Source organism: Malania oleifera, chromosome 6, assembly GCF_029873635.1.
Source record: "Malania oleifera isolate guangnan ecotype guangnan chromosome 6, ASM2987363v1, whole genome shotgun sequence".
NCBI lineage: Eukaryota > Viridiplantae > Streptophyta > Magnoliopsida > Santalales > Ximeniaceae > Malania > Malania oleifera.
Window position 1 is genome coordinate 106,790,219 of NC_080422.1, and position 26,394 is coordinate 106,816,612.

Here is a 26,394-nt window from a genome sequence, read left to right on the forward strand (position 1 = left end):
AAAACAAACCTCACGCAATAAAACAAAACAAAAGAAAAACAACATAAAACATAAACTAAAACCAAAAGGAAAACAGTTAAACATATCTCATATAAACCGTACTCACTTCTCCAATTTATACAAAACATTGCTAACTCTAGGGAGTTGACTACTATTTGTAAACAAACTATTCCTCCCCATAACATCTTGTCGAGTCAAGGCATCTGTCACTTTGTTCCCTTCTCTATACCAATGATTTATCAAAAAATCTACTCCCTCTAATGAACCAATAAACTGCTCCTAAAAATTTCACAGATACCACAAAGAGCACTTCCGGACTCTTATCCAATTAACTGAATCACATTCAAAATTTTAAAAATTTCATGTCTCTCGTGGTTAAGTCTTAGGAATGAATGTGTCATGAGTTTTATTTATTTATTCATTCATTTTGCTGCAGATTGGGTGCGCCTGAGCTAGGGAAAGCACCAAACGAGTCAACGTTCAGAGAGAAGCCGTTTGACTGTTGAAACGAAGGGTGGAGATGGGGCCAGTCGTAAACGAAGGGTCAGGATCCGCAGAGGGCGTGGGTGTGTCCCCTTATAAGTACTTTGGAGAAGCAGGGGGGGACGCATATTAGCGCATCACCCTGTTTTTTCTTGCTTGCCGTTAGTGCTTTCTACGGTATTCTACCTTCCATTTCCATCCTCTGTTTCTTCCGTTTCAGTGGGGCAAAACAGAGCCCAATGCCCGTGGGTTCTTCAATTCCAATTTCCCATTAATAAAAATTTTAGACATTCACAGAGAGGGAGAGGGAGAGGGGGAGAGAGAGAGAGAGAGAGAGAGAGGATTGATAATCATAATTTGGATTTTTTTAGAAATTAAATAGCATTTAACAATGGGCTGGAGGTACAGAGCTGGATTACTGCTCATCATCACTATCGTGATCCTCTGGGTCACTTCTGCAGAAGTTACTCAGGTCTTTTTTTCCATCTCTTTCTCTCTCTCTCTCTCCAATTGGTTTTGTTTTGAAATTTGGGAAGTGGGTTAATTGCATGCATGCTTTGGGTGTTGTAAGAAAGTGTTTTGGTGTTTCCCAAATTAAAAATTATTATGTGGTTCTGGGTTTTTACACACTCTGCCAAAAGGAGTTTTCGATACTTTCTATGCAAATTTTAGAATTCTCTTTCCAAAATTGAAAAACAAATTTGAATTTCTATAATGAGTGCCAAAAAAAGTTACCTACTCTTACCTTCGTTTTGATCCCAAGAAAAACATGTTAAGAAAATTGAAAAGCACCAATATCAAAAACAAAAAAATATCATGTGTACAGAGAAATATAATAACACCACTTCAGTTGGCATGTTTCATTGTTTTCCTTCACATAGATTAATGCGTATGCATATAAACCTAAATATTTAATTTAGTCTATATTTATGTTCTTATTCCAAAAGCTAATCTTTCCAAAGCATGGATGTTTTCATGCCAAGAACATGAGCTTACGAATGACCAAACATTTTTCAACAGGGTGTTTTCAAAGAATACAATCAGCCATTCGCAGTGACGTATTTTGGAACATCCCTTTTGGTAGTTTATCTCCCAATAGCCTTCATTAAGGATTGGCTGTGTAACACCATGAGAAACCGATCGCGAACCGATACGAGCAGCACCGATGAAGAAGCCATGGACGGGTCGGATCCCGTAAAATGTGAGAGCGCACAAAACTTTTTAGAAATAGAACTTGAAGGACTTTTGCCCGTAACGGACCGCGACGTCGAGGAGGGGAAGGCTTTGGTTGTTGGGTGCGAGGACGATGGGAACTTGGCGGAACAAGGCAGAAAGCTCAACCCTAGGGAAGTTGTTACACTCGGCCTCTGCCTTGCCCCAGTCTGGTTCATTACCGAGGTTAGGCACCGGCTTTTGTCGGACTTCTTTTACTCATGCGTTATTGCCTATGCTAATGGTGTTTTTGTTGTGGACAGTACTTAGCTCACGCTTCACTTGCGCGAACAAGCGTTGCTAGTACTACAATGTTGTTTTCGACATCTGGGTTTTTTACCCTTTTCATTGGTGCACTACTGGGGGAAGACACCATAAGCATAGCCAAAGTAGTTTGTGTGTTTGTCAGCATGGCTGGTGTTGCCATGACCACATTTGGAAGTTCTTGGACAGCAGATGAATCACAGTTAAGCCTGATAAACACCTTGGACATATTTGTTTTTTGCATTCATTTTGGCTAATCTTTCATTCAATTAAGTTTGGTCACGGTAGATCTAATTACCTTCGACCACTTATCGATATTCTTAGTTTTATTTTATTTTTTTGCCTTTTTTGGGGTTGACATACGAGCTTAAGCTTTGAAGTGCAAGTTCTCGGAGAAGCGACTTATTTTTGTTTTTCGTCGGTGCTCAGAAATGGGAAGCATTCTCTTTTAGGGAATATTTTTGGTCTTGCCTCAGCTGTAATTGATGGACTGTTTTTTGGTAAACCATATTCTCTTTTTTCATAAAGGGTATTTATTTATGTAAAACTGATTGGTATGTTCCGTACTTATTGTAAAAGTTACATTTTGCTGCCAGTGCTGCTCAAGAAGTTTGCTGGAGAAGATGGAGAAAGAGTAGATTTGCAGAAGTTATTTGGGTTCATTGGATTGTTCACCCTCGTCGCGCTCTGGTCTCTCGGTAAGATTATGCACATGGTTATGTTTGGGAATATGGATTTTTCACAGCATTTTATCCAAGTTCACACAAGTTTAAATTTGAAACTCCAAACTTGAAACTGAAGCCCATTTTTTGGGAGTTACCAAACAGTGCCTAAAATATATGTTCAATTTTTTCAGCATGGCCTCTGACTGCCCTGGGGATTGAATCCAATTTTTTTCTCCCTCGCTCATTTAAGACAGCAGAAATTGTTCTTGCCAACAGTTTTGTTGGAACTGTCCTCTCTGATTATCTCTGGTGAGCACAAAAGAATTGATACTTCTTTTCTTTGCCCTAAAAAATTTCATGTTCATCTGATCTGAAGCAAAACTTATTATATGTACTTCCAAACAGGGCATTGGGTGTTGTTTGGACAAACCCTCTGGTGTCTGCATTGGGGGAGTCCCTCACCATACCACTTGCAATGGCGTCAGACATGGTTATACATGGGAGGCACTATTCAGTGGTTTATATTCTTGGCTCAGCTCTAGTAAGTGCAAAATATTATGGGTCTGTTTAGTTGTGGAAAATAGTTGTATATCTCTTGTCTATAAAGGAAGATTCATCAAATCTTGGTGAAATCATAAAGTAGCAAATCAAGCAACAATCACAGGACTAATAGCAAGCAAATCAAAAAAAAAATTGAATTTTGATTATGTTTTGAAGGGCAAAATCAGAGGAACTTTTGATGGAAGGATACGGTTTATCACTAGTAACATAGTCAATTAAATTGTAGCCAATAGGTAGAGCTTCAAATTGGGCGCGCCATTGAGGCAATGTGGGGGGAGTGAATTTGTCATTGATATGGGTTGTGATGTTTAAGGCAATCAAAGGAACAACTGTGGTGGGTAGCGGATTGTTTGTGGGTGTGCAGAAGGCATTTGACAGCTCTGATACCATGATAAGAAGTAAATATGCACTAGGTATTTATTTTCAAAGAAGAACAATTGTATTGCAGCACACATAGAAAACTACATAGTTGTGAGTAGAATATATATATATATATATATATATATATATATAGGATTTACTCTACAATTTAATTGACTATGTTACCGGTGATAAACCATGTCCTCCCATCGGAAATTCCTCTGATTCTGCCCTTCAAAATAGAATCAATATTCAAAATTCAATCTTTGATTTGCTTGTTGTTAGTTCTGTGATTGTTGCTTGATTTGCTGCTTGTTTGATCTTCACCCGGATTTGATGAATCTTCCTTTATAATGTCTAGGGTTTCAGAGAATGGAAGAAATGTCGACTCGTTTTTCACTATCCTAGCATTTGTGTAGGAAACTTGAAAAAAGTATCGTAGCTAAACTTGATATTAATTTGTTACAGGTATTCCTAGGATTCGTAGGAGCAAATTTTTCAGAATGGATATCGGAGAAGTTGAAATTGTGCAACTTGAATTCCCTATTAAAATTTTTCAACATATGGGTTGAGTATAGTTAGAGATGCTAACCCTTTTCTTTTTTTTTTTGGCCTTGGGAATTTGTTGTTGTAGGAACAATATGGCCATATGCATTTCCAAATAATGAATACAAATTTTCAATGGTTGACATGCACAATAAAATCCAAAAGAAAGGGAAAGAAAATGATACCATTGCATCAGCTTTCTCAGAGCTTGTATTTCGAGAGGTATCCTAACAAGATAGAGGATTAGGTAGGGACTAGTGTGAGTCTCACACTTGACTCCGTGTATACAAAATCATTAAAGTTAGCATTTTTAAAAGCGATATGCATGCTAACTGTCAACCCAATATGTGAGGACTTTAACTTTATATTGTGATTGGTAGAAAGGAAAAGAATGAGAAGGAAAGAATGTAAACTTTTTTTGTTGAAAATGGTCGTGATACATGACAAAAAATAAAAGTTAATGTTTTTGTTAGATTACCACACGTGCTGTCCAACAACACGTGGAGAGATAAATACACAATAAATTTTTAAGACTAAAACCTAGGATCTCGTGGTAATCAACTCTAATACCATGTTAGATTACCACTTTACCTAAAAGCCTAAATTGTTGGGTTGTGGGACAACAATGTATATCAAACTTTGACAATATTAACCATTGAGTCAAGAAAACTTTCACCTCTCTAGAGAGGTACATGCCCATGTTATGATTTCTATTTGTCAACCTCTGATTCACCTCTGATTCTGGGTTTGAGTGCTGGATTTGATCAATTGGAGTGGGCTGTGAGTTCGTCTCTTACATTGAGTTGTGGTTGAATGAATTTCGGCTCAGTTTACATTTTCCCACCCACTGCAAATTTGAACTTTGAACCTCTAGGTGTGCTGCATGGGTCTCAAATCTGCAGCTAGGGCTCAAAGTAGAGATGCAATGGAGGTTGATTTGAAGGAAAAAGTCGAAGATGCTTTGAGATTTATAGTGATTAAAGGAGGAAATAGAGATCAGTGGATCAACAAGAAGCAAAAAGAAATTCTGGCAGAGTTTGAAAGACTTTCGACAGAGGTTATGGGTAACTCTCAGTGTGCTTCGAAAGTTCTGGAGAAACCTTCAGAAACTCCAGGTTTTTTTCCAGAACCTATTGGGTACACAGATGAGTCTTGAACTATGTTGCTCAAAGGAAGTCTCCATTTGCTATAATCAGATGGGTATGATGATGAAAGAGGACCCAACAATGGTGAAGTGTAGAACTTTGGAAGAAATGGGGTTAACCGAAAGTAGTGATTTGAAGAGTGAAGGAGAAATTTTTGAGAAATTTGAAGGCATTAGGAAGCTATGGGGAGATGAGGATCCCTTGGAACCAGAAGAACTGGACATTGAAGACTCGAGTAATGTTGGGACATCGGTTAGGGACAGAGCACAAACAAGTGAAAAGATGGTTGAACTGGGGGAGGATGTTCACTCTCATCTAAAGAACCAAAAAGGTGGGACGATTATTAGAAACAACAAGAAGGTGGATTAGACGGAATTGTTTGCCAACAATAGGAATCCTGTAAATTGTGGATCATTACCGGCTTTTCCCCCTAATGGTGATGGAGCTCGCATTCCAATCTTTGGGATGAAAGACTCAATGAGTATTTCAAGCAAACATTTGGTGGGTTACTTCACTAGTAAATTTCCTAGCAAACACCCTTATTTGATCATGGAAAGTTAAGGTTGATTCCATCCAACATGACAGAGGCTAGTTAATATTTAAATTCCATGGGGAAGAATACCTCAATTATGTCCTCCAGAATGGTCCCTACTCCATCTATGGAAGATCCCTTATTTTGAAGAAAATGCCCAAATATTTTCAATTCGGCCATGCACATAGGACCATCAAACTAGTTTGGGTGCAATTGAGGGACCTACTCCCATGGCGATTGCTAGGATTTGCTCTGAAATTGGTCGTCCCATGTACATGGATAAACTTACCACGAACCAGGATAGGGTCTCTTATGCTAAAGAAATGATTGAAGTCAATATAGCTAAGGAGATTAAGCACTGCATTAAGGTATGGCTACCCGAGGATGAATTTATTATGCATGAAGTAGTGTACGAAGGCCTTCCAAGATACTGCAATAAATGCAAAACCATTGGACACTCTAAGGGCTTCTGCTCTGTAGGTGTTTCAGGGGTCAAACATGCAAGTAAAGCTCCTAGGAAGGAGTATCGACCAATGAAAGATGCAGGTAAACCTTCTGGTGAAAAGGATCATAAAGGCCTTGCTGAGAAAAATGGGGAAGTTGGCCAAGGAGAGAATTGCAATCAGGTGGTGGACCATAACCAATCTCATGTTGGAACAAAGGTGGGAGAACCGAAAGACACTGGGGATGGCTCGAATGTATGTAAACCTACTGATATACCTGAAGTTGCTATCCCTGATTGTGTTGGAAATGCTGGTGTGGGAAGTAGAGGGGTCTTGGTGGTTGATCAGACCCAAGGAAATAAAGGGTCTAAGATGCAAACTGATATGCAGTTGGGTTATTTGAGTGCAGATACCTCTGATGGAAAAGGAAAGAATGAAGGGAATGACAAAACAAGGGTGTCTCACCATTGGTGGATCCTTTGAAACAAAAGTTGAAAGGGAAAGAAAAGGTAGAGGAGTTCTAACTTGCTGAGAAGAAGAAGAAAGGAAAAGGGGCACAGTTTAATCCGCTAGTTTTTAGTAAGGGGTTAAAGCCCCTTCCCAAAGCAAAATGAAGGTAGCAGCATGGAATATCAGGGGTTTAAATAAACCACTGAAACAAAATGGGGTTTATGACCTCATTAGAAAGAATAAATTGGACATTATTGGTGTTTTGGAGACAAAACTCTCATCTGCCAACATAAACATAATGATGGGAAGGAAGTTCAGAAATTTGGAGCAGGTGAATAATTTTGAGTACCACAATGCTAGAAGAATTTTAGTCATTTGGAACCTACAGAAAGTCCACCTTCAGGCAATTGACATGAATGCTCAAGTTATATATGTTATAGATGGATCCAGGAGACACAGCTGGAGACGCATTACAAGCTAGGAGCTAAGTCAAAAACACGGTGCATTTATCCACCATTTACCTCTCTGTTGTAACTTCCATTCACGATTGATTTTATTTTAATTGGGATTTAAATTCCAAGCCCTATAAATAGAGGGCTGTGAAAGTTGTAATACAGAGTGTAGAAAGAGTGAGAAGCTCAGAGAGAGCAGAGAGGAAGAAGGGAGGGAGAGAGAGAGAGAGAGAGAATTGTAATTTTTTTCGACTATAGTGAATATTTGGTGTGTGCTTCGTGGACGTAGGTCGTTATTGACCGAACCACGTTAAATCTATGGTGTCACTTTAATCTAGATGCTCACAGGTTCCTAACAAGTGGTATCAAAGCTCGGTTGGAGCAGGAAAGCCAAATTGGAAGTGATCCTGAAATCAGAGCTCTGTCCAATGGATCCAAACCAAGTTTTGAGGCCACCATCGCACTCAGCTCACCGAGACGAAGATAATCGTGCAAACTGGAGCTCGAAAGGAGTTCAGTAGAAGCCTCACATGCTCTCACGCACCCCGTTGGAGTACGACGATTCGCCACACGCCGGTGACCAGTCCCTCACGCACTGCACGCGTTGCACACGTCTTCCTTACCCAGACAGCCTCGACCTGACCCGCTGAGAACCCGACCTAACCAGGACACATACTCAGCCTGGGTTAACCCAAGAACCGATTCCCGATCCAGGTCCGACCCTTCGCCTCAGCGCCACGTCAACGGGTGGGTGCCACGTCAACAAGTGGTCCCCACTGTCATGTTAACAAGTGGGCCCCACCACTGCCACATCATCAATGGGCCCCACACTACCATGTCAGCACTACATCATCAGGTGGACCCCACTACCACATCAGCAAGTGCCACAACAGCCGCCATGTCAGCAGGTACCATGGCAGCTGTGCCACGTTAGCACGCCACGTCAGTCTGCCACGTCAGCAAGTTTGACCAGGTTTGACCAAATTTTGACTGAGTTTTTCGGAGTCTTTTTGGGTCCGTTTTTCTAGCGACTTGAACCATTTCTAGGATTTTCGATCGTTTCGGATCCAACCGCGCAATCCATTTGAGCTAATTCCATCTTTAAATCAGCGAATCGAGGTGTTGAATAAAAAGAGCTTAAAAATCAAAATGTTCAACAAAAATAATTTTTGATTTCTGGAAGATGTAAATAGAAGATTATTTATTTGGGAAGGAATTGCACTTACCATTGAAGGGTAAGCCAGCATCCATGAATGAGGACGAGTGGGAGTTGCTTGATCGAAAAGCCCTCAGAGCCATCAGAATGACGTTGTCGAAATCTATGGCGTTCGATATTAAGCATATAACATCCACCAAGTCTCTGATGGATGCGCTCTCTAATATGTACGAGCATCCTTCAACTGCAAATAAGGTACATCTCATGAAAAGACTATTTACGACGAACATGTCTGCAGGTGAAAGTTTCAGCGGGTATTTGAATAACTTCAATGAGTTGTCTGATCAACTCGCCTCAGTCAAGATAACTTTTGATAATGAGATTCGAGCCTTACTGATTCTCAGTCAATTGCCTGAAAGTTGGAATGGTGTCGTTACTGCCACCAGTAGCTCCAAAGGAAAATCGAAGCTTGTATATGATGAAGTCGTCAGCATGATTTTGATGAAGGAAATAAGAATGCAGTCGAACCATGGCTCCACTTCAAGTTCAGCCTTGAACATGGAGAGTCGAGGCAGAGGAAACAGGCATGGACAATCAAACAACCATGGCAAATCTAGGCCCAGGCGATCTAAATCTAGAAATCCCAGAGGTACTCAAGACACAGGTTCCTAGAGCACAAAAGTTATTGAGTGTTGGAACTGTAAAAAGACTGGTCATTACATGAACCAGTGCAGGAGTCAGAAGAAAGAATTCAAGACGAGGGCAAAGACAGAAGCAAATATTGCTTCTGAAAATGATGAGATGTTGATCTGCTCTTTGGAGAGCAAGCAGGAGTCTTGGGTGTTAGAATTCAGAGCCTCATTTCATGCCACATGCTACAGATATTGCCTAGAGGAGTACACACCAAGTAATTTTGGTAAGGTATACCTTGGCAACGATTAACCTTGCGGCATAACCAGCAAGGGAGTTGTGAAGATTAATATAAACGGATCAGTATGGAAGCTGAAGGATGTCAGGTATATTCCAGACTTGAGAAAGAATTTGATCTCAGTTGGTCAGCTGGCAGATGAGGGATACACGACGAAATTCATTGGCAATGAATGGAAAGTTTCAAAGGGTGTACCAACGATTGTGCGAGGTAAGAAAATCAGAACACTTTTTCTAACCTCAAATTCCTCAATGTCTATTTCAATACAAATTGACATGTGTGAGGATTGTATATAGTCAGGAAACAGAAGAGGGTTAGTTTCCAGATAAACACCCGTGCCCCAAAGAAGAAGGAACTAGAACTGGTCCACTCAGAATGTGTCGAGACACAACAGCAGAATACCGAGAATCCTTGGGGGAGGAACCAATGGAGCAGATCATCGCACCACCATCTCCTACTCCAGCTCCGGAGCTTAGGAGATCAACTCGGTCTCATATACCAAACAGAAGGTATATTGATTACTTACTTCCTACAAATTGAGGAGAGCCCGAATGCTATAATGAAGCATGTCAGGTGGCAAATATGAGCAAGTGGGAGCTTGCGATGAAGGATGAGATGAAGTCCCTCACCTCCAATAGAATGTGGAAGTTGCCCAAAGGCCATCACAACAAGTGGGTGTACAGAATCAAAGAGGAGCATGACGGCTCCAAAAAGTACAAGCCTCGGTTGGTAGTCAAAGACTTCGAGCAAAAGGAAGGGAATGACTACACCGGCATCTTTACACCAGTTGTGAAACTGACAGCCATCGAATTAGTCCGCAAAAATCGAGTAGACAGGAAAATGGTAACTATAGAGAAACTGAAGTATGTTCAACTTCAGTTGGTCTTTATACTTGAAGACACATATTATGAGCACATCATTTATTCATGATACTCTGGTTGAAGAGGCGTCTCTGTCTCCAAGTGGGAGATTGTTATAGATGGAACCAGGAGACATAGCTAAGGACGCGTTGCATGCTAGGAGCTGAGTCAGAAACGCAGTGCATTTATCCACCATTTACCTTTCCGTTGTAACTTCCATTCACAATTGATTTTATTTTAATTGTGATTTAAATTCCAAGCCCTATAAATAGAGGGCTGTGGAAGTTGTAATACAGAGTGTAGAAAGAGTGAGAAGCTCAGAGAGAGCAAAGAGGAAGAAGGGAGGAAGAGAGAGAGAGAGAGAGAGAGAGAGAGAGAGAGAGAGAGAGAGAGAGAATTGTAATTTTTTTTGGCAATAGTGAATATTTGGTGTGTGCTCTGTGGACGTAAGTCATTATTGACCAAACCACGTTAAATCTTTAGTGTCACTTTAATCTGGATGCTCACAGGTTCCTAACAATATATTGTACTGTTGAATGTTTGATTACTACTAATCGATTTAATGTGAGCTTTGTATATGGGTTTAATTCAATTGTGGCAAGGAGACCTCTTTGGAGTGACATTGATCAGCTTGGATGCACTACTCCTAGCGCATGGTTACTCATAGGAGATTTTAATTGTGTCCTAGTAGCTGATGAGAAGGCAAATGAGATACCAGTTATTGCTTATGAGTCCAAAGATCTTGGAGATTATTTCTTTGACTTGGGGTTATCTGATCTAAGGTCAACTAGATGTTTTTATACTTGGAAAAATGGTAAAGTATGAAGTAAGCTAGATAGAGTTGTGGTTAATCATGGTTGGCACCAAGCTAGTTTTAGGGCTTATGCAAATTTCAAATTTCCAAGGTTTTTGTCTGACCATTCTGTTTGTTTGGTGTCAATTTTTTAGGAAGATCTCTTGGGTAGAAGACCCTTCAAATTTTTTAATATGTGGACCCTGCATCATAGTTTCCAAGACATAACCAAGGAGGGATGGGATTTGGATATTCAGGGTTCATGTCAATTCAAGTTTCTCAGGAAAGTTCAGGCTCTAAAGAGACCCCTAAGAACCCTGAACGCTGTTCATTTCTCCCACATTTCAGCTAGGGCGGATAGGGCTAACTCTAAGTTTCTGGATATTCAGTAGAGGCTTCATGATTGTCCAACAGATCCAGAGTTGCAGAAGGAGTTGAATGTTAAGAAAGCTAAAGCTATTAGGCTTGCTGATGAGTTTAGAATGTTCACAGCCCAAATTGCCAAATGTAAATATTTGGAGTATGATAGAAGCTCCTCTTTCTTTCATGGGTTAATGAGAAGGAAAACTAATAGGAATCATATTTCTGCTGTAACTATGTCCAGTGGTGATCAATCTTCTTCTCAGGCTTAGGTTGTGGATGAATTCTTGGGGTTCTATAATCAGCTGCTAGGAATTGAGGGGTCAACTTCTAGAGTTGAAAGTCATATAGCTCAAAATGGCCCTTTATTTAATGATGCCCAAAAATATTGTATGCTGGCTCCCATTTCAAATGATGAGATCAAGATAGCTTTATTCGACATTGGAAATGAAAAATCACCAAGGCTTGATGGGTTCACTGCATGTTTTTTTAAGAATGCTTGGTGCACTGTGGGTAGGGATTTTACTGATGTTGTGAAAGAATTTTTTACTACTGGTAAGAGGCTAAAGCAATTGAATCACACTGTTATTGTTTTGATCCCGAAGTCTGATCATGCCTCGGCAGTTGGGGACTACAAGCCTATTTCTTGCTGCAACGTTATGTACAAAGTAATAGCTAAGATTATTGCTGCAAGAATCAAACCTGGACTTGAAGAAATTATAAACCCTGCTCAGTCTGCTTTTGTTCAACAGAGAAGCATAGTGGAAAACATATATCTTGTGCGGGAGACAGTGAGAAAGCATGCTAGGAAGCGGGTATCCCCAAGGTGCATGCTTAAGATTGATCTTAAGAAGGCATATGATTCTATATCCTAGTGCTTCCTTAAACGGATGTTGATTCACCTAAATTTTCCAAGTACTATGATTAATTGGATAATGGAATGTGTTACAACCACAAAATTTTCACTATCTTTAAATGGGGGTTTCCATGGTTTTTTCAAAGATAGAAAGGGTCTTAGACAAGGTGACCCGTTATCTCCCCTCCTCTTTGTGATTTGCCTTGAATACCTCTTAAGGTTGCTGAAGGTCTTAGAGTAAAACTCAAATTTTAAATGCCATCCTAAGTGTGATAAGCTGAAAATATAATATTTGGCTTTTGTTGATGATTTAATTCTCTTCTCAAGAAGGGACTTATCTTCTATAAAGCTACTTATGGATTGTATTAATAAGTTCTCGGATTGTTCAGGCTTATCTGCAAACTGCCTCAAATCAAACATGTACCATGCCGGAATCAGGGAATATGACTTGGAAGGGATAAAACAGATGACTGGATTTAATGTGGGTGAATTCCCCTTTTGATACCTTGGTATTCCTCTTGCTCCTTCCAGACTCAACTCTACCCACTATTCTCCCCTGGTGAACAAAATTGCTAACCTGTTTAAAAGCTGGCCTAGTCATACTATTTCTTATGCAGGAAAATTGGAGCTATTATTTATGGCTCTTATACTTCTATTTTTATAAGCAAAGAAGGAATGAGGAAAAACATGAAGGGGGCAGCACAGTAGGACTCGTCAACGAGGGGCCTATGCTCATCGATGAGGGAAAAACAGAGGTTCGTCGACGAAGGCTCTAAAGCTCGTCGATGAATAATTACCTAGAGCAGAAATTTTTCATATTTCTGGCATCATCGATGAGAGCCCTATATTTTTCGATGAAGGGTCTTCTTGTCTCATCAACGAGGCTCTGTGTTCGTCAACGAGAGGCGCCTAGGCTACGACAATTTTTTCTCTGAAATTTTGAATTTTTGAACATTGAATAGTTGGGAAAACGGGGGGAAACCTCTAAGGAACTTCTATATATGTCATCTAGGTATATTTTAAGAAGAGGGATTATCATTAAAGAAGTGTATTGTGTATATTTTGATTTCCTTAGTGAAATTTGTGTGTCATTACTTCGGTGGATGTAGGCTTTTCCGAACCATATAAATCTTTGTATTGATCTTATTCTGGTTGTGTGTGTATCATTTACATTTACTTGTTGTTGTTTATTCCATTGTGCATCTTCATTATATGATCCATGTCACAACAAATTGGTGTCAGAGCATAGTTGTTATGGCATTGGGATCGTCTTCTGCAAGATTTGACGTTGTAAAATTTGATGGAACCAGAAATTTTGGTTTATGGCAGAGGAGAGTGAAAGATACTCTAGTCCAACAAGGAATGGCTAAAGCATTGCTTGATACTCAACCGGAAGGAATGGATAAGACAACATGGGTAGATTTGAAAACAAAGGCAGCATCGACAATACGCTTGTGTTTAGCCAACGAAGTTCTCTATCGGGTGATGGGTGAAGATTCTCCAGCAGCTATCTGGTGAAAGTTAGAAAGTTGGTACATGTCTAAATCCCTTAATAACAAACTTTTTCTTAAGCAGCGTTTATATTAGCTTAAGATGGTTGAAGGATCTAGTCTAGATCAACACATCAAGGTGTTTAATTAAATCATAAGTGATCTTATGAGAGTTGATGTGAAGTTTGATGAGGATGATAAGGCTTTGATGCTGTTAAATTCTTTGCCCTCAACTCATACCTACGAAAATCTTGTGACCACTCTTATATGGGGAAAAGAAACACTTGATTTGGAAGAAGTAACAAGTGTTTTGTTAAATTTTCATCAAAGGTTGAAAATATATTATGAAGGAGAAGGACTTGTGGTAAAAGGCAGTAATGAGCAAGGCAAAGGAAAGTTTGAAAGTGGTTCTAATCAGAAATTCCAGAATCAATCCAAGAAGAAGAAGGAAATCCAGTGTTATAAATGCGGTAATAAGGGGCATGTGAAACCGGAGTGTCCAGATTGGAAGAAGGGAAATGCTAATAAGCATGAGGGGATTTCTAAATCTGTGAATGTTGTTCAAGAAGAGGATTCAGCAGATGGTGATGTTCTATCAGTTTCAGCAGAGTCAGATGATCTAACGGACTCTTGGATACTTGACTCGGCATGTTCTTATTACATGACTCCAAACAAGAAGTAGTTCAACACTTACAGGTTAGTAAATTCTGGATCAGTTCTTATAGGCACTGATGCTTATTGCAAGATTGTTGCTATAGAAAATGTAAAGACAAATATGTTTGATGGTGCAGTAAGGACATTGTGTAATGTAAGATATATACCAGAGTTAAGAAAGAGTCTGATATCTCTTGGTACTTTGGATTATAATGGCTTTAATTACAAGTCCAAAGGTGGAGTCTTGACAGTATGAAAAGGTAGTCTGACTATGTTGAAAAAGCATAAACTGGATGGGAATATTTTACACGTTGCTTGGGAACTACCATTGTAGGTGGAGTTACAACCGTGGATGCTAAATTAGGTGAGACCATCTTGTGGCATATGCATCTTGTGCATATGGGAGAACATGGCATAAAAGAACTACACAAGAGAAAATTGTTGAAAGGTTTAAAATCAAGTCAATTAGAATTCTGTTTATTTTGTGTTATTGGAAAACGAAATAAGGCAAAATTCAAATCAACTACTCATATGATGAAAGGAATTCTTGATTATGTACATTCAAATGTTTGGGGCCTAGTTAGAGTTGCATCAAAGGATGGACATGTGTACTATGTAAGTTTTATTGATGATTACTCATGGAAGGTTTGGGTTTACTTCATGCGTCACAAATCTAGAACGTTTGCCAAGTTTAAGATTTGGAAGGTTGAAGTGAAAAACTTGACAGGAAGGAGAATCAAATATTTAAGGTCGAATAATGGGACCGAGTACGCTGATTCTTGGTTTATGGAGTTTTGTGCAAAGCATGGCATCAAGAGACATTTTACAGTTTGCCAGACACCTCAGCAAAATGGTGTGGCAAAATGGATGAACCGAAATCTTGCTGATAAAGCTCAGTGTTTTAGATTGAATGCAGGGCCACCGAAGAACTTTTGGGTCGAGGCAGTTAGTATGGCTTGTTTTCTAGTTAACCGATTACCAAGGGCATCACTAGTGGGTAAAGTGGTGGAAGAGGTTTGGACGGGAAATGCAGTAGACTACTCCGAATTGAAGGTATTCGGATGTCCAGCCTATGTCCACGTGTCTAGTGAAGAGAGGTCTAAGCTTGACTCGAAATCTCATTGTTGCATCTTCTTGGGATATCCAAAGGGTGTGAAGGGGTATAAGTTGTGGGACCTAATGGCAAACAAGGTGGTGATTAGTAGAGATATAGTCTTTGATGAGAAGGCTATAGTGAAGCGTACTCAAAAGTTTGATAAACAGAAATAAGAGCCAAAAAGCTGAGGCAGTAATGAACATGTTGTGCAGGTGGAGTTGGAAGCTCAGGGCAACGAAAATGATCATGGTCTCGTGGTTGCAAGGAGCTCTAGCTTGGAAAGCCAACAAGTCGACGATATTCCATTAAGAAGATCCAGACGTACTATTCGGCCTCCGCCAAGGTATGGTTTTGATGAGTTAGTATCTTATGCTTTCCTTGCTTGTTGCAACAATCCAACTTCTTTTTAAGAGGCAGTGAACGACTAGGAGAAAGATAGATGGATGGGAGCGATGATTTAGGAGATGGAATCATTACATAAGAACCGAACTTGGGATTTGGTGGAGCTTCCAAATGGGAAGAGACCGATAGGTTGCAAATGGGTGTATAGGAAGAATGAGGCAATTTCAGAAAAGGAATGAGAAAAATTAAGGGCATGATTAGTTGCAAAAGGATACTCACAAAAGAAGGGGATAGATTATAATGAGATCTTTTCTCCAGTGGTCTGACATACTTCTATCAGAGTTGTGTTGGGGTTGGTAGCTTATTATGATCTTCATTTAGAACAAATGGATGTGAAGACGGCGTTTCTTCACGGTGACTTGGAGGAACAAATCTACAAAGTACAGCCGGAGGGATTCATTGAACTTGGAAAAGAAAACTTTGTTTGCAAGTTGAAGAAATCTCTTTATGGGCTGAAACAATCTCCAAGACAATGGTATAAACGGTTTGATTTGTACATAACGAAGATTGATTACAAATGGTGTGAGTATGATTGTTGTGTTTATGTGAATAAACTTGAGGATGGTTCTCTTTTTTCCTTGTTATTGTACGTCAATGACATGTTGATAGCTGCAAGAGATTTAACTAAGGTGAATCAATTAAAGGACATGTTGCATGAGGAAGTTGACATGAAGGATCTTGGTTCAGTCAAGAAAATACTTGAGATGGAGATTCGTCGAGACAGGACTGCAGGAAGATTATGGTTATCTCAAGGCTATTATGTGTAGAAGGTGTTGTAGAGGTTTAGCATGGCTTATGCAAGAGCGGTGTGTACACCTGTAATGACCTGCTTAATTTACTACATAATCAACCATATTAAATACCCTAATACCATTAACTTATAACATAACAAAATCAACCTGAACCCATGGGTAATGTGGACACACCTGTCATACACAGCGGACACCTAAGCAGCAGTAAATATAAATTTCATCCACCAAACCATAAAATACAATACCAAAGATACTTACATTCCACTATATTACTATAGATGTATATATGCAATCCTCAAAACACCAAAAGATAAAACTAGGATCTAACACCAAAAACCAGCTAATCCTAGCTCAAAAACTTACCTCCTAGCGGGGTAGTAAAAACTGCCTCTAATGGCGCGAAGCTCGATCGCCTATCTGTCTGAGTTCCTTAAAATGGTTTAAGTTAGGGTGAGACACCTCTCAGTAAGGGAAATAAATTAAATACAGTTGTGTTACAACATGAATATTTATGTGTTATAATAAATATACAGTACATGTCACATGCTTGAAAACACTGATAATATCATAACTGAATAAACACACAATTTCATAGTTATACTAAATCATACTGTATCTCACTGTTTATAAAATCATCTGACATAACTAGTAGTTCTGAAATTTACCTAGGATGAATAGCTAGCTTATGTCATGTATTACCCCCCATGACGGGTTGTGCAACCCGAAAGCGGGACCCGACAATGGCTGGCCGACCACTGCCGAGTCAAAAATGTCTGTAAGTACGATGGGCCCGCCACACCCTGGTCCGGACTGTCAAGTGGACATCTACAACTCTACACTGAAAGCCACATCGACTATCCATCTCCCATCCCCTATATTAGCAGGGGTAGTTAGCACAAGTTTGAACTAAACTGAACTGTATAGCTACAATACCGTGCTCCTGAAAACTGATCTAAACTATCATCTGGTTTCTGATAACATATAGTACAAAATAATATACTGTTTTAACATAAATAGATTGATAGAATTTTCTGAATTACATACATAACTGCGGCCTCATGCCGGATAACATACATAAATGCGGCCTTGCGCCGGCTATCAATCACGGCCTTGCACCGAACATATCATCAATATTTAACTGAGCATATGTACTGTTTATTATATATTCTAAAATCATAATTTCCTATTTTATCATGTTATTCTTGAAAACAACTGTAAATATGTTTTCTCTGTAAATCTGACTTAATATAATACAATATACGTGAAATAATATTCATGCCACACAAACTGAATAAAACATGAAATCTTTTTTACAATTACATTTTCTGATATTTTATACTAAAAATATATATTCCTGTGTATTAGCAGTATTTTTCCAAATATACTCATACATAATACATGTTTCCTAAAAATCAATCTACTATTAAATAATAATAATTTTCATGTAAAATTACTACTTTAGTTTACTCCCTTACCTAACTACTGGAAAGCCCCTAAACGACTAGTCCTACACCCACAGGATTCCCCTTTCAACACCCTAAAAACAACATTGCCACGAACAAAACTTCAATATTTCTTTGAGTGCTACCTTTTCTACAATTGTAGGAAAGCCAAATACTCAACATAAAACCTTACCCTGAACTTGGGATGGAGTCCAAGTTAGCCCCACCAAAGATCTACTCTAGCAGATTTGAAGAGAACTTCCCCAAGAGTAGCGTGGCGACTTCAGATCATTGATCCAATAAAGAACGAACCCAAAATCTTAGAGAGAAGGGAGGAGAACCAAAGAGGAGAGAGAGAGAGAGAGAGAGAGAGAGAGAGAGAGAGAGAGAGAAGTTGTTCACATTATTTCTGCAAAGAAAATCGACTTTAGGCTATTTATACACCTGCGCTCATCGATGAGACACGTCACCTCGTCAACGAGGCCATGAAGGGAGTTCGTCAACGAACGTTTATTCTTCGTCTACAAAATTCAGAGCTGAAAATAGCTCCTCGAAAACTTCTCATCGACGAGACGTGTGTCCCCGTCAACGATCTCATCAGCGTGTTCATCGACGAACATGTTGCGTTCTTCGATAAGACCCCTATTGAATTCCAATTACAATTTCCTTTTCCTCTCCTCCTCTTATTATTTAATTAATATAATTCATCGAGTCTCTACATTCTCCCCTCCCTATAAAAATTTCGTCCTTGAAATTTACTATCCATATGATTCACCATCCCCTAAAGACAAACAGTCTATTACTTACCCTCACTTGTGGCGAAGGAATACTGTGGTTACATTCAGAGTTCTGAGAGATTACATATATAAAATAAAATTCTCCTAAAACCAAAATACTACTTACTAACTAAACTACTACATATACTGACTAACTTGCAAAAGAAACATTTCATAACTATTTACACTTTTCTGATTATAAGTGAACTCAATTGAATAAATGCGGATATTTCTACCTTATATGTTTCCCGAGCTCCCAAGAAGCTTCTTCTATTGTGTGATTTCTCCACAGGACTTTTACTAGAGGAATCTTCTTACTACGTAATTCCTGCTCTTTCTTGTCCAGAATCTGTACTGGTACCTCCTCATAAACTAGTGAATCACTAAGCTCTAATTCACCATAATTGATTGTGTGAGAAGGGTCTGGGACATATTTCCTTAACATGGAGACATGGAATACGTTGTTTATCCTGGACAACACAGGTGGTAAAGTTAGCCTGTAGGCAACTAGCCCCACTCTCTCTAGAATCTCGAACGGGCCAATAAACCTAGGGTTAAGTTTACCTTTCCTTCCAAATCTTATAACCCCTTTTAACGGAGCTATTTTCAAAAACACATGATCGCCGATATGAAACTCCAATTTCCTATTACGGGTATCAACGTAACTCTTCTGTCAACCCTGAGCTGCACTGATTCTATCTCTGATGAGCTAAACCTTATTATATGCTTGCTATACTAACTCTGGTCCCACAACTCGCCATTCACTCATCTCATTCCAATATAAAGGAGAATGACACCTTATACCGTAGAGCGCCTCAAATGGTGTCATGCCAATGTTGTTCTAATAACTGTTATTGTACGCAAATTCCACCAACGGCATGAATTGAATCAAATTACCCCCAAAATTCAGCATGCATGATCGAAGCATATCTTCTAATATTTGAATCGTCCTCTCAGTCTACCCATCTAACTGAGGATGGAATTCCGTGCTAAAAGATAATTGAGACCCTAGAGCCTCCTGCAAGCTCCTCCAAAATCGTGACGTGAAACACAAGTCTTGATCTGATACAATAGACACTGGCACCGTGACAAGTATTTCCTTCAATTCTTGGAAGCTCTACTCATAGCTATCGTCCCATTCAAATCTAACGTTCTTCCTAGTCAATCACGTCAGAGGCCCTAATAAAGCTGAGAATCCCTCAAAAAAATGACGGTAAATACCAGCTAGCCCCAAGAAACTCTTGATCCCGTAGATGTTCCTTAGTCTAACCTAATTCACTACCGCATCAATTTTACTAGGATCCCTAGAAATTCCATCCCTTGAGATGACATGCCAAAAAAACACAACATTCTCAAACCAAAATTCACATTTGCTGAACTTGGTGTACAACTTCTTTTCTCTAAGAGTCTATAAGACCTGCCTCAAATGCGTCTCATGCTCCTCATAGCTCCTCGAGTAAACCAGTACATCATCAATAAAAACAACAATAAATTAGTCTAAATATTGGTGGAAGATTCTATTCATCAAATCCATGAATATTATAGGAGCATTCATCAAACCAAAAGGCATAACAAGAAACTCATAATGCCCATACCTGGTTCTAAAGGTTGTCTTCGATACATCTTCTGCCTTTACCTTTACTTGATGATAACCTAATCTGAGATCAATCTTAGAATACACTCGTGTACCCTGGAGCTAGTTAAATAATTAGTCTATACGGGGTAGAGGATACTTGTTCTTAATTATCACCCTATTAATTTCCCTATAATCTATACACATCCTCATGGTCCCGTCTTTGTTTTTCACAAATAGCACTGGAACTCCCCACAGAGATACATTGGGTTGTATAAATCTCATATCAAGCAAATCTTGCAACTGATTCTTTAATTTTGCCAACTCTGCTGGCACCATTTGATAAGGTGCTTTAGAGATCTACGTTGTACCTGAAAGCATATCAATAGGAAAATCTACCTCACGATTAGGTGGCAAACCTAGTAGCTTATCTGGAAAAACATCTGTAAACTCTTATACTACTGGCGTACTAGTGAGCTTCAATTCATTCCCTGACATTTCCTTCACAAAGGCCATGAATCCCTGACAACTACTCCGGAGCAGTCTCCTCTCCTCGCCTGAATAGCTAAAACTAATTGAGGTAGGGATTGCACTCGTGACCCTATAAACCTGAATACTGATCTTCCCGGAGTTCTAAAAATCACTTCTTTTGAACGGTAATCTACATTGGCAAAGTTAGCTGCTAGCCAATCCATGCCGAATATTACATAAAACTCATGCATGTCCAACACTATCAGAAAAGCAGACAAAATTTTTCCTTGGATATCAACTGGACGCCCCGGAGCACCCTACTACACCTCACTATTGACCTAGTTGGTGCAGTTACTAACAGTTCAGTATCTAATAACTGTGTTTCTGCCCCTACACAATTTAATACACCCCATAGATACGAATGAGTGTGTGGCTTCTGAATCAAATAGTACAATAATGAAAGCATGCTAACCATACCTGTCACCACGTCGCTGCCTATCTCAACATCACCAGAAGTCAAAGCAAAAACTCTGGATGGAGCCGTATTCCTTTGTTGACCTCCACGAGGTGCCTAGTAGCCTCCCCGAGCAGGTCTAGGAGTGGGAGCAACTCCAATCTGATCCTGAAAATCCCTCATCATATGCCCTCGCTCCCTACATCGGCAGCAGATACCTCACCCAGCACGACACTCACTCGGGTGTCTCTTCCCACAAGTCAGGCAAGCTGGAAAAGACTGCATACCCTGAAACCCACGACTCCCCAACTCTTGCCTCCGATCCCTATAGTAGCCACCTCTCTTCCACAAACCTCAACTGGACCCCTACTGGGAACCAGAAGGCGTGGATCTCTTCCTCTGTCTCTGCTTCTTAGCCTCCAACTGCTCTCCGGCTTCTGCCATAGTTGCCCTGTCTACCAACTCGGAAAAATCTTACAATTTCAGTATCAACACTTGTTTATATAATTCTCTCTTGAGACCCTTTCCAAATTGTCTTACCTTCTTCATCTCGTCTAGAATAATGTACAAAGAGAAGCGAGATAGCACAATGAACCTCGCCGCGTGCTGTTGCACTGTCTACTATCCCTACTTCAGATTCAGGAACTCCTCTATCTTGGCTTCCCTGGACGAGACTAGGAAGTATCTATCGAAAAATATCTCCTTAAATCACTCTCATGTCATCTCCATAGGCACTGTCCTCTACTGCTCTAGAAGTTTCACTGTCGTCCACCATCTTTAGGCCTCTCTAGTCAATTTATATGTAGCGAACAGCACCCTCTGCTCCTCAGTACACTGTAGCACCACAAACACTTTTTCAATCTCCTGCATCCAGTTTTCAGCGACTGTAGGATTAGTTCCTGCTGAGAAAGCTGGAGGATTCATTTTAATAAACTTCTCAATCGAACTACAGTGGCCTGCAGACGAACCACCCTGCTCTCTGGAGTTCCTAACAGTTTCAGTCATGACTTGCTAAACCACGCTGCGTAGTACTGCGTCTGAATCACCACCCGCAATGCCCGAGGGCCCAACACCCTCATTACCACTAGCATGGGCACTACTACCTCCAGGGTCCATCTTGAAAAAACAATAACCATAACATATCATCTAACTAGTATATTATATCCTTAACCGATTCATCATCCCTGATCTTAATTCAAGGTTCAATCCTGCAACCTAGATACCCAACCCGTCAATAGTTTACCATGGCTTTCCTAAAATTGTCACCCTAGGAAAGACACACAAACCATCACAGAAGTACTACATATAGACTACAAACCAAACCTCATATTCCCTTATCCTATACTCTAGTATTGTTACTGTTGCATTTTAGGGTCTACAAAACCTAGCATCCTAGGCTCTGATACTAAACTATAACGACCTTCTTAATTTACTACATAATCAACCATATTAAATACCCTAATACCATTAACTTATAACATAACAAAGTCAACCCGAATCCGTGGGTAACGGGGACACACCTATCACACGCAGTGAACACCTAAGCAGCAATAAATATAAATTTCATCCACCCAACCATAAAATACAATGCCAGAGATACTTACATTCCACTATATACAATTCTCAAAACACCAAAAGATAAAACTAGGATCTAACACCAAAAACCAGCTGATTAGCTCAAAAACTTACCCTCCTTGTGGGGTAGTGAAAACTGCCTCTAATGGCGTGGAGCTTGGTTCGCCTATCTATCTGGGTTCCCTGAAATGGTTTAAGTTGGGGTGAGACACCTCTCAATAAGGGAAATAAACTAAATACAGTTGTGTGGCAATATGAATATTTGCGTGCTATAATAAATATACAGTACATGTCATATGCTTGAAAACACTGATAATATCATAACTGAATAAACATACAATTTCATAGTTATACTAAATCATAATGTATCTCACTGTTTATAAAGTCATCTGATATAACTAGTAGTTCTGAAATTTACCCAAGATGAATAGTTAACTGATGTAATATATTACCCCCCACGGGTTGTGCGTCCCGAAGGCGGGACCCAATAATGGCTGGCCGACCACTGTCGAGTCAAAAATATATGTAAGTACGATGGGCCGGCCACACCCTGATTAGGACTGCCAGATGGACGTCTACAACTCTACATTGAAAGCCACATTGACTATCCATCTCCCACCCCCTCTACTGGCAGGGGTAGTTAGCACAAGTCTGAACTGAACTGTATAGCTATGGTACTGTGCTCCTGAAAACTAATCTAAATTATCATCTGAGTTTTGATAACATATAGTACATGATAATATACTGTTTTACCACAAATAGATTGATAGCATTTTCAAAATTATGTCATAACATAAATAATCGCGGTCTTGCGTCTGATACATACATAACTGTGGCCTTGCGCCGGATAACATACATAACTACAGCCTTGCGCTGGCTATCAATCATGGCCTTGCGCCGAACATATCATAAATACTGAACTGAGCATATGTACTCTTTATCATATATTCTGAAATCATAATTTCCTGTTTTATCATGTTATTCCTGAAAATAATTGTAAACATGTTTTTTTGTGTAATTCTGTCTTAACATAATACAATATACGTGAAATAATATTCATGCCACGCAAACTGAATAAAACATGAAATCTATTCTACAATTACATTTTCTGACATTTTATACTAAAAATATATACTCCTGTGTATTAGTAGTATTTTCCCAACTATGCATTTTCCCAAATATACTCATACATAATACATGTTTCCTGAAAATCAATCTACTATTAAATAATAATAATTTTCATGAAAAATTACTGTTTTAGTTTACTCCCTTACCTGACTAATGGAAAGCCCCTAAACGACTAGTCTTGCACCCACAAGGTTCCCCATTCAACACCCTGAAAACAACATTACCCCAAACAAAACTTCAATATTTCTTCGAGTGCTACCTTTTCTACAATTGTAGGAAAGCCAAATACTCAACCTAAAGTCTTACCCTGAACTTGGGATGGAGTCCAAGTTAGCCTTACCAATGATATACTCCATCAGATTTGAAGAAAACTTCCCCAGGAGTAGCTTGGCGGCTTCAGGTCATTGATCTGGCAAAGAACGAACCCAAAATCTTAGAGAGAAGGGAGGAGAACCGACGAGGAGAGAGAGAGAGAGAGAGAGAGAATTTGTTCGCATTATTTCTGTAGAGAAAATCGAGTTTAGGCTATTTATACACACGCGCTCATCGACGAGACACATCACCTCATCGACAAGGCCACGAAGGGAGTTTGTCGACGAATGCTTATTCCTCGTCTACTAAATTCAGAGCTGAAAATAGCTCGTTGGTAACATCTCGTCGACAAGACGCGTGTCCCATCGACGATCCCATCAACGTGTTCGGAATTCCAATTACAATTTCCTTTTCCTCTCCTTTTCCTATTATTTAATTAATATAATTCACCGGGTCTCTACAACACCTCTAGCGAATCATTTCAAGTTGTCTACTACAGATTGCCCAAGTTTGGATGAGGAAATTCGGGACATGTCAAACGTCCCCTATGCTAGTATTGTGAGGAGTTTAATGTATGTCATGGTATGTACGAGACCAGATTTGGCTCATGCGGTAAGCATGGTGAGCAAGTTCCTCTCTAATCCAGAAAGGCAGCATTGGGAAGTCGTCAAAGCATTGGGAAGTCGTCAAATGGATACTTAGATACTTGCGGGGTACATTGGGATATGGCATCATGTTCAGCAAGCAATAAGGTTGTCCTTTAGTTATGGGATTTGTTGATGCAGATTATGCCGAAAATATGGATGACAGAAGGTCTACAACGGGATATGTGTTTACCCTTGTAGGAGGACCGGTATGTAGGAGATCCATGGTACAGTCTCTAGTTGCATTGTCCACGACTGAGGCAGAGTATATGGCAGTTACCGAAGCTGCAAAGGAAGCCTTATGGCTTACTAGTTTAGTCATAGAGCTGGGGTTACAACAAGATGGTGTGGTGCTACATTGTGATAGTCAAAGTTTCATTTACTTGGCGAAGAATCAAGTATACCATGCTATGACCAAGCACATTGATGTGAGGTTCCACAGAGTTCGGGAATTGATTGCTTCGGGTAAACTTGTGTTAAAGAAAGTTCACACATCTAATAATGCAGTAGATATTCTGACCAAATCAGTTACTTTAGAGAAGTTCAAGCATTGCTTAGACTTACTCCATGTCTCCAAGTGATAGAATGGAGACATACCCAACCAAGCGTTTTTAAGTTCAAAGAAAAACAGTTCATGTTTTTGAGATTCTCCTAAGGGGCATATAATCGCCAAGGTGAAGATTGTTATTTATGGCTCTTATACTTCTATTTTTATAAGTAAAGAAGGAAGGAGGAAAAACATGAAGGGGGCAGCACGGCAAGACTCGTCAACGAAGGGCCTATGCCCATCGACGAGGGAACAACAAAGGTTCGTCGACAAAGACTCTAAAGCTTGTCGATGAATAATTACCGAGAGTAGGAATTTTTCAAATTTTTGGCATCGTTGATGAGAGACTTGTATTTGTTCATGAAGAGTCTTCTTGGTCTCGTCGACGAGGCCCTGTGTTCATTGGCGAGAGGCACCTGGGCTGTGACAATTTTTTCTGAATTTTGAATTTTTAAACTTTGAATGGTTGGGAAAATGGGGGTAAACCTCCGAGAAACTTCTATATATGTCATCTGGGCATATTTTAAGAAGAGAGATGATCATTAAAGAAGTGTATTGTGTATTTTTTGATTTCCTTAGTGAAATTTGTGTGTCATTGCTTCCGTAGACGTAGGTTTTACCAAATCATGTGAATCTTTGTGTTGATCTTGTTCTAGTTGTGTGTGTGTTATTTACATTTACTTGTTGTTATTTATTCCATTGTACATCTTCATTATATGATCCATATCATAACTTATCAATTTAGTCATCCAACATGTTGAATGTTTCTAGTTGGCTATTTTTCCTGTTCCAAATAATGTCTTGAATCATGTTGTGAAATTGTGTAGGACATTTTTGTGAGGTGGAAGGAAAAAGCTGCTTGTAGCTTGGAAGGAAGTCTGCCATCCAAAATCTGAAGGGGGATTGAGAGTTTTTGGTCTTAAAGTTTGGAACAAGGCTCTCCTCACAAAAGCCTTGTGGAATGTCCAAGCAAAGAAAGATTCTTTATGGTCAAGCTGGGTGCATCAAATTT

General features: G+C 39.6%; 1 protein-coding gene across 2 annotated transcripts; it reads left to right on the plus strand.

The window, feature by feature from the left end:
* The first annotated feature begins 627 nt into the window (after positions 1–627).
* On the plus strand, positions 628–26,394 carry LOC131158170 (uncharacterized vacuolar membrane protein YML018C-like). Of its 2 annotated transcripts, none has more exons than XM_058112839.1 (8): positions 628–955; positions 1,504–1,881; positions 1,959–2,161; positions 2,389–2,459; positions 2,556–2,657; positions 2,816–2,933; positions 3,030–3,165; positions 26,210–26,394. In XM_058112839.1, the coding sequence occupies exons 1-8, from the start codon at positions 875–877 to the stop codon at positions 26,276–26,278; spliced, it is 1,158 nt and encodes a 385-aa protein (XP_057968822.1). In that variant the 5' UTR covers positions 628–874; the 3' UTR covers positions 26,279–26,394. The 2 variants fall into 2 exon arrangements, with proteins under 2 accessions (XP_057968822.1, XP_057968821.1); XM_058112838.1 differs by lacking the exon at positions 26,210–26,394 and adding an exon at positions 4,014–4,259.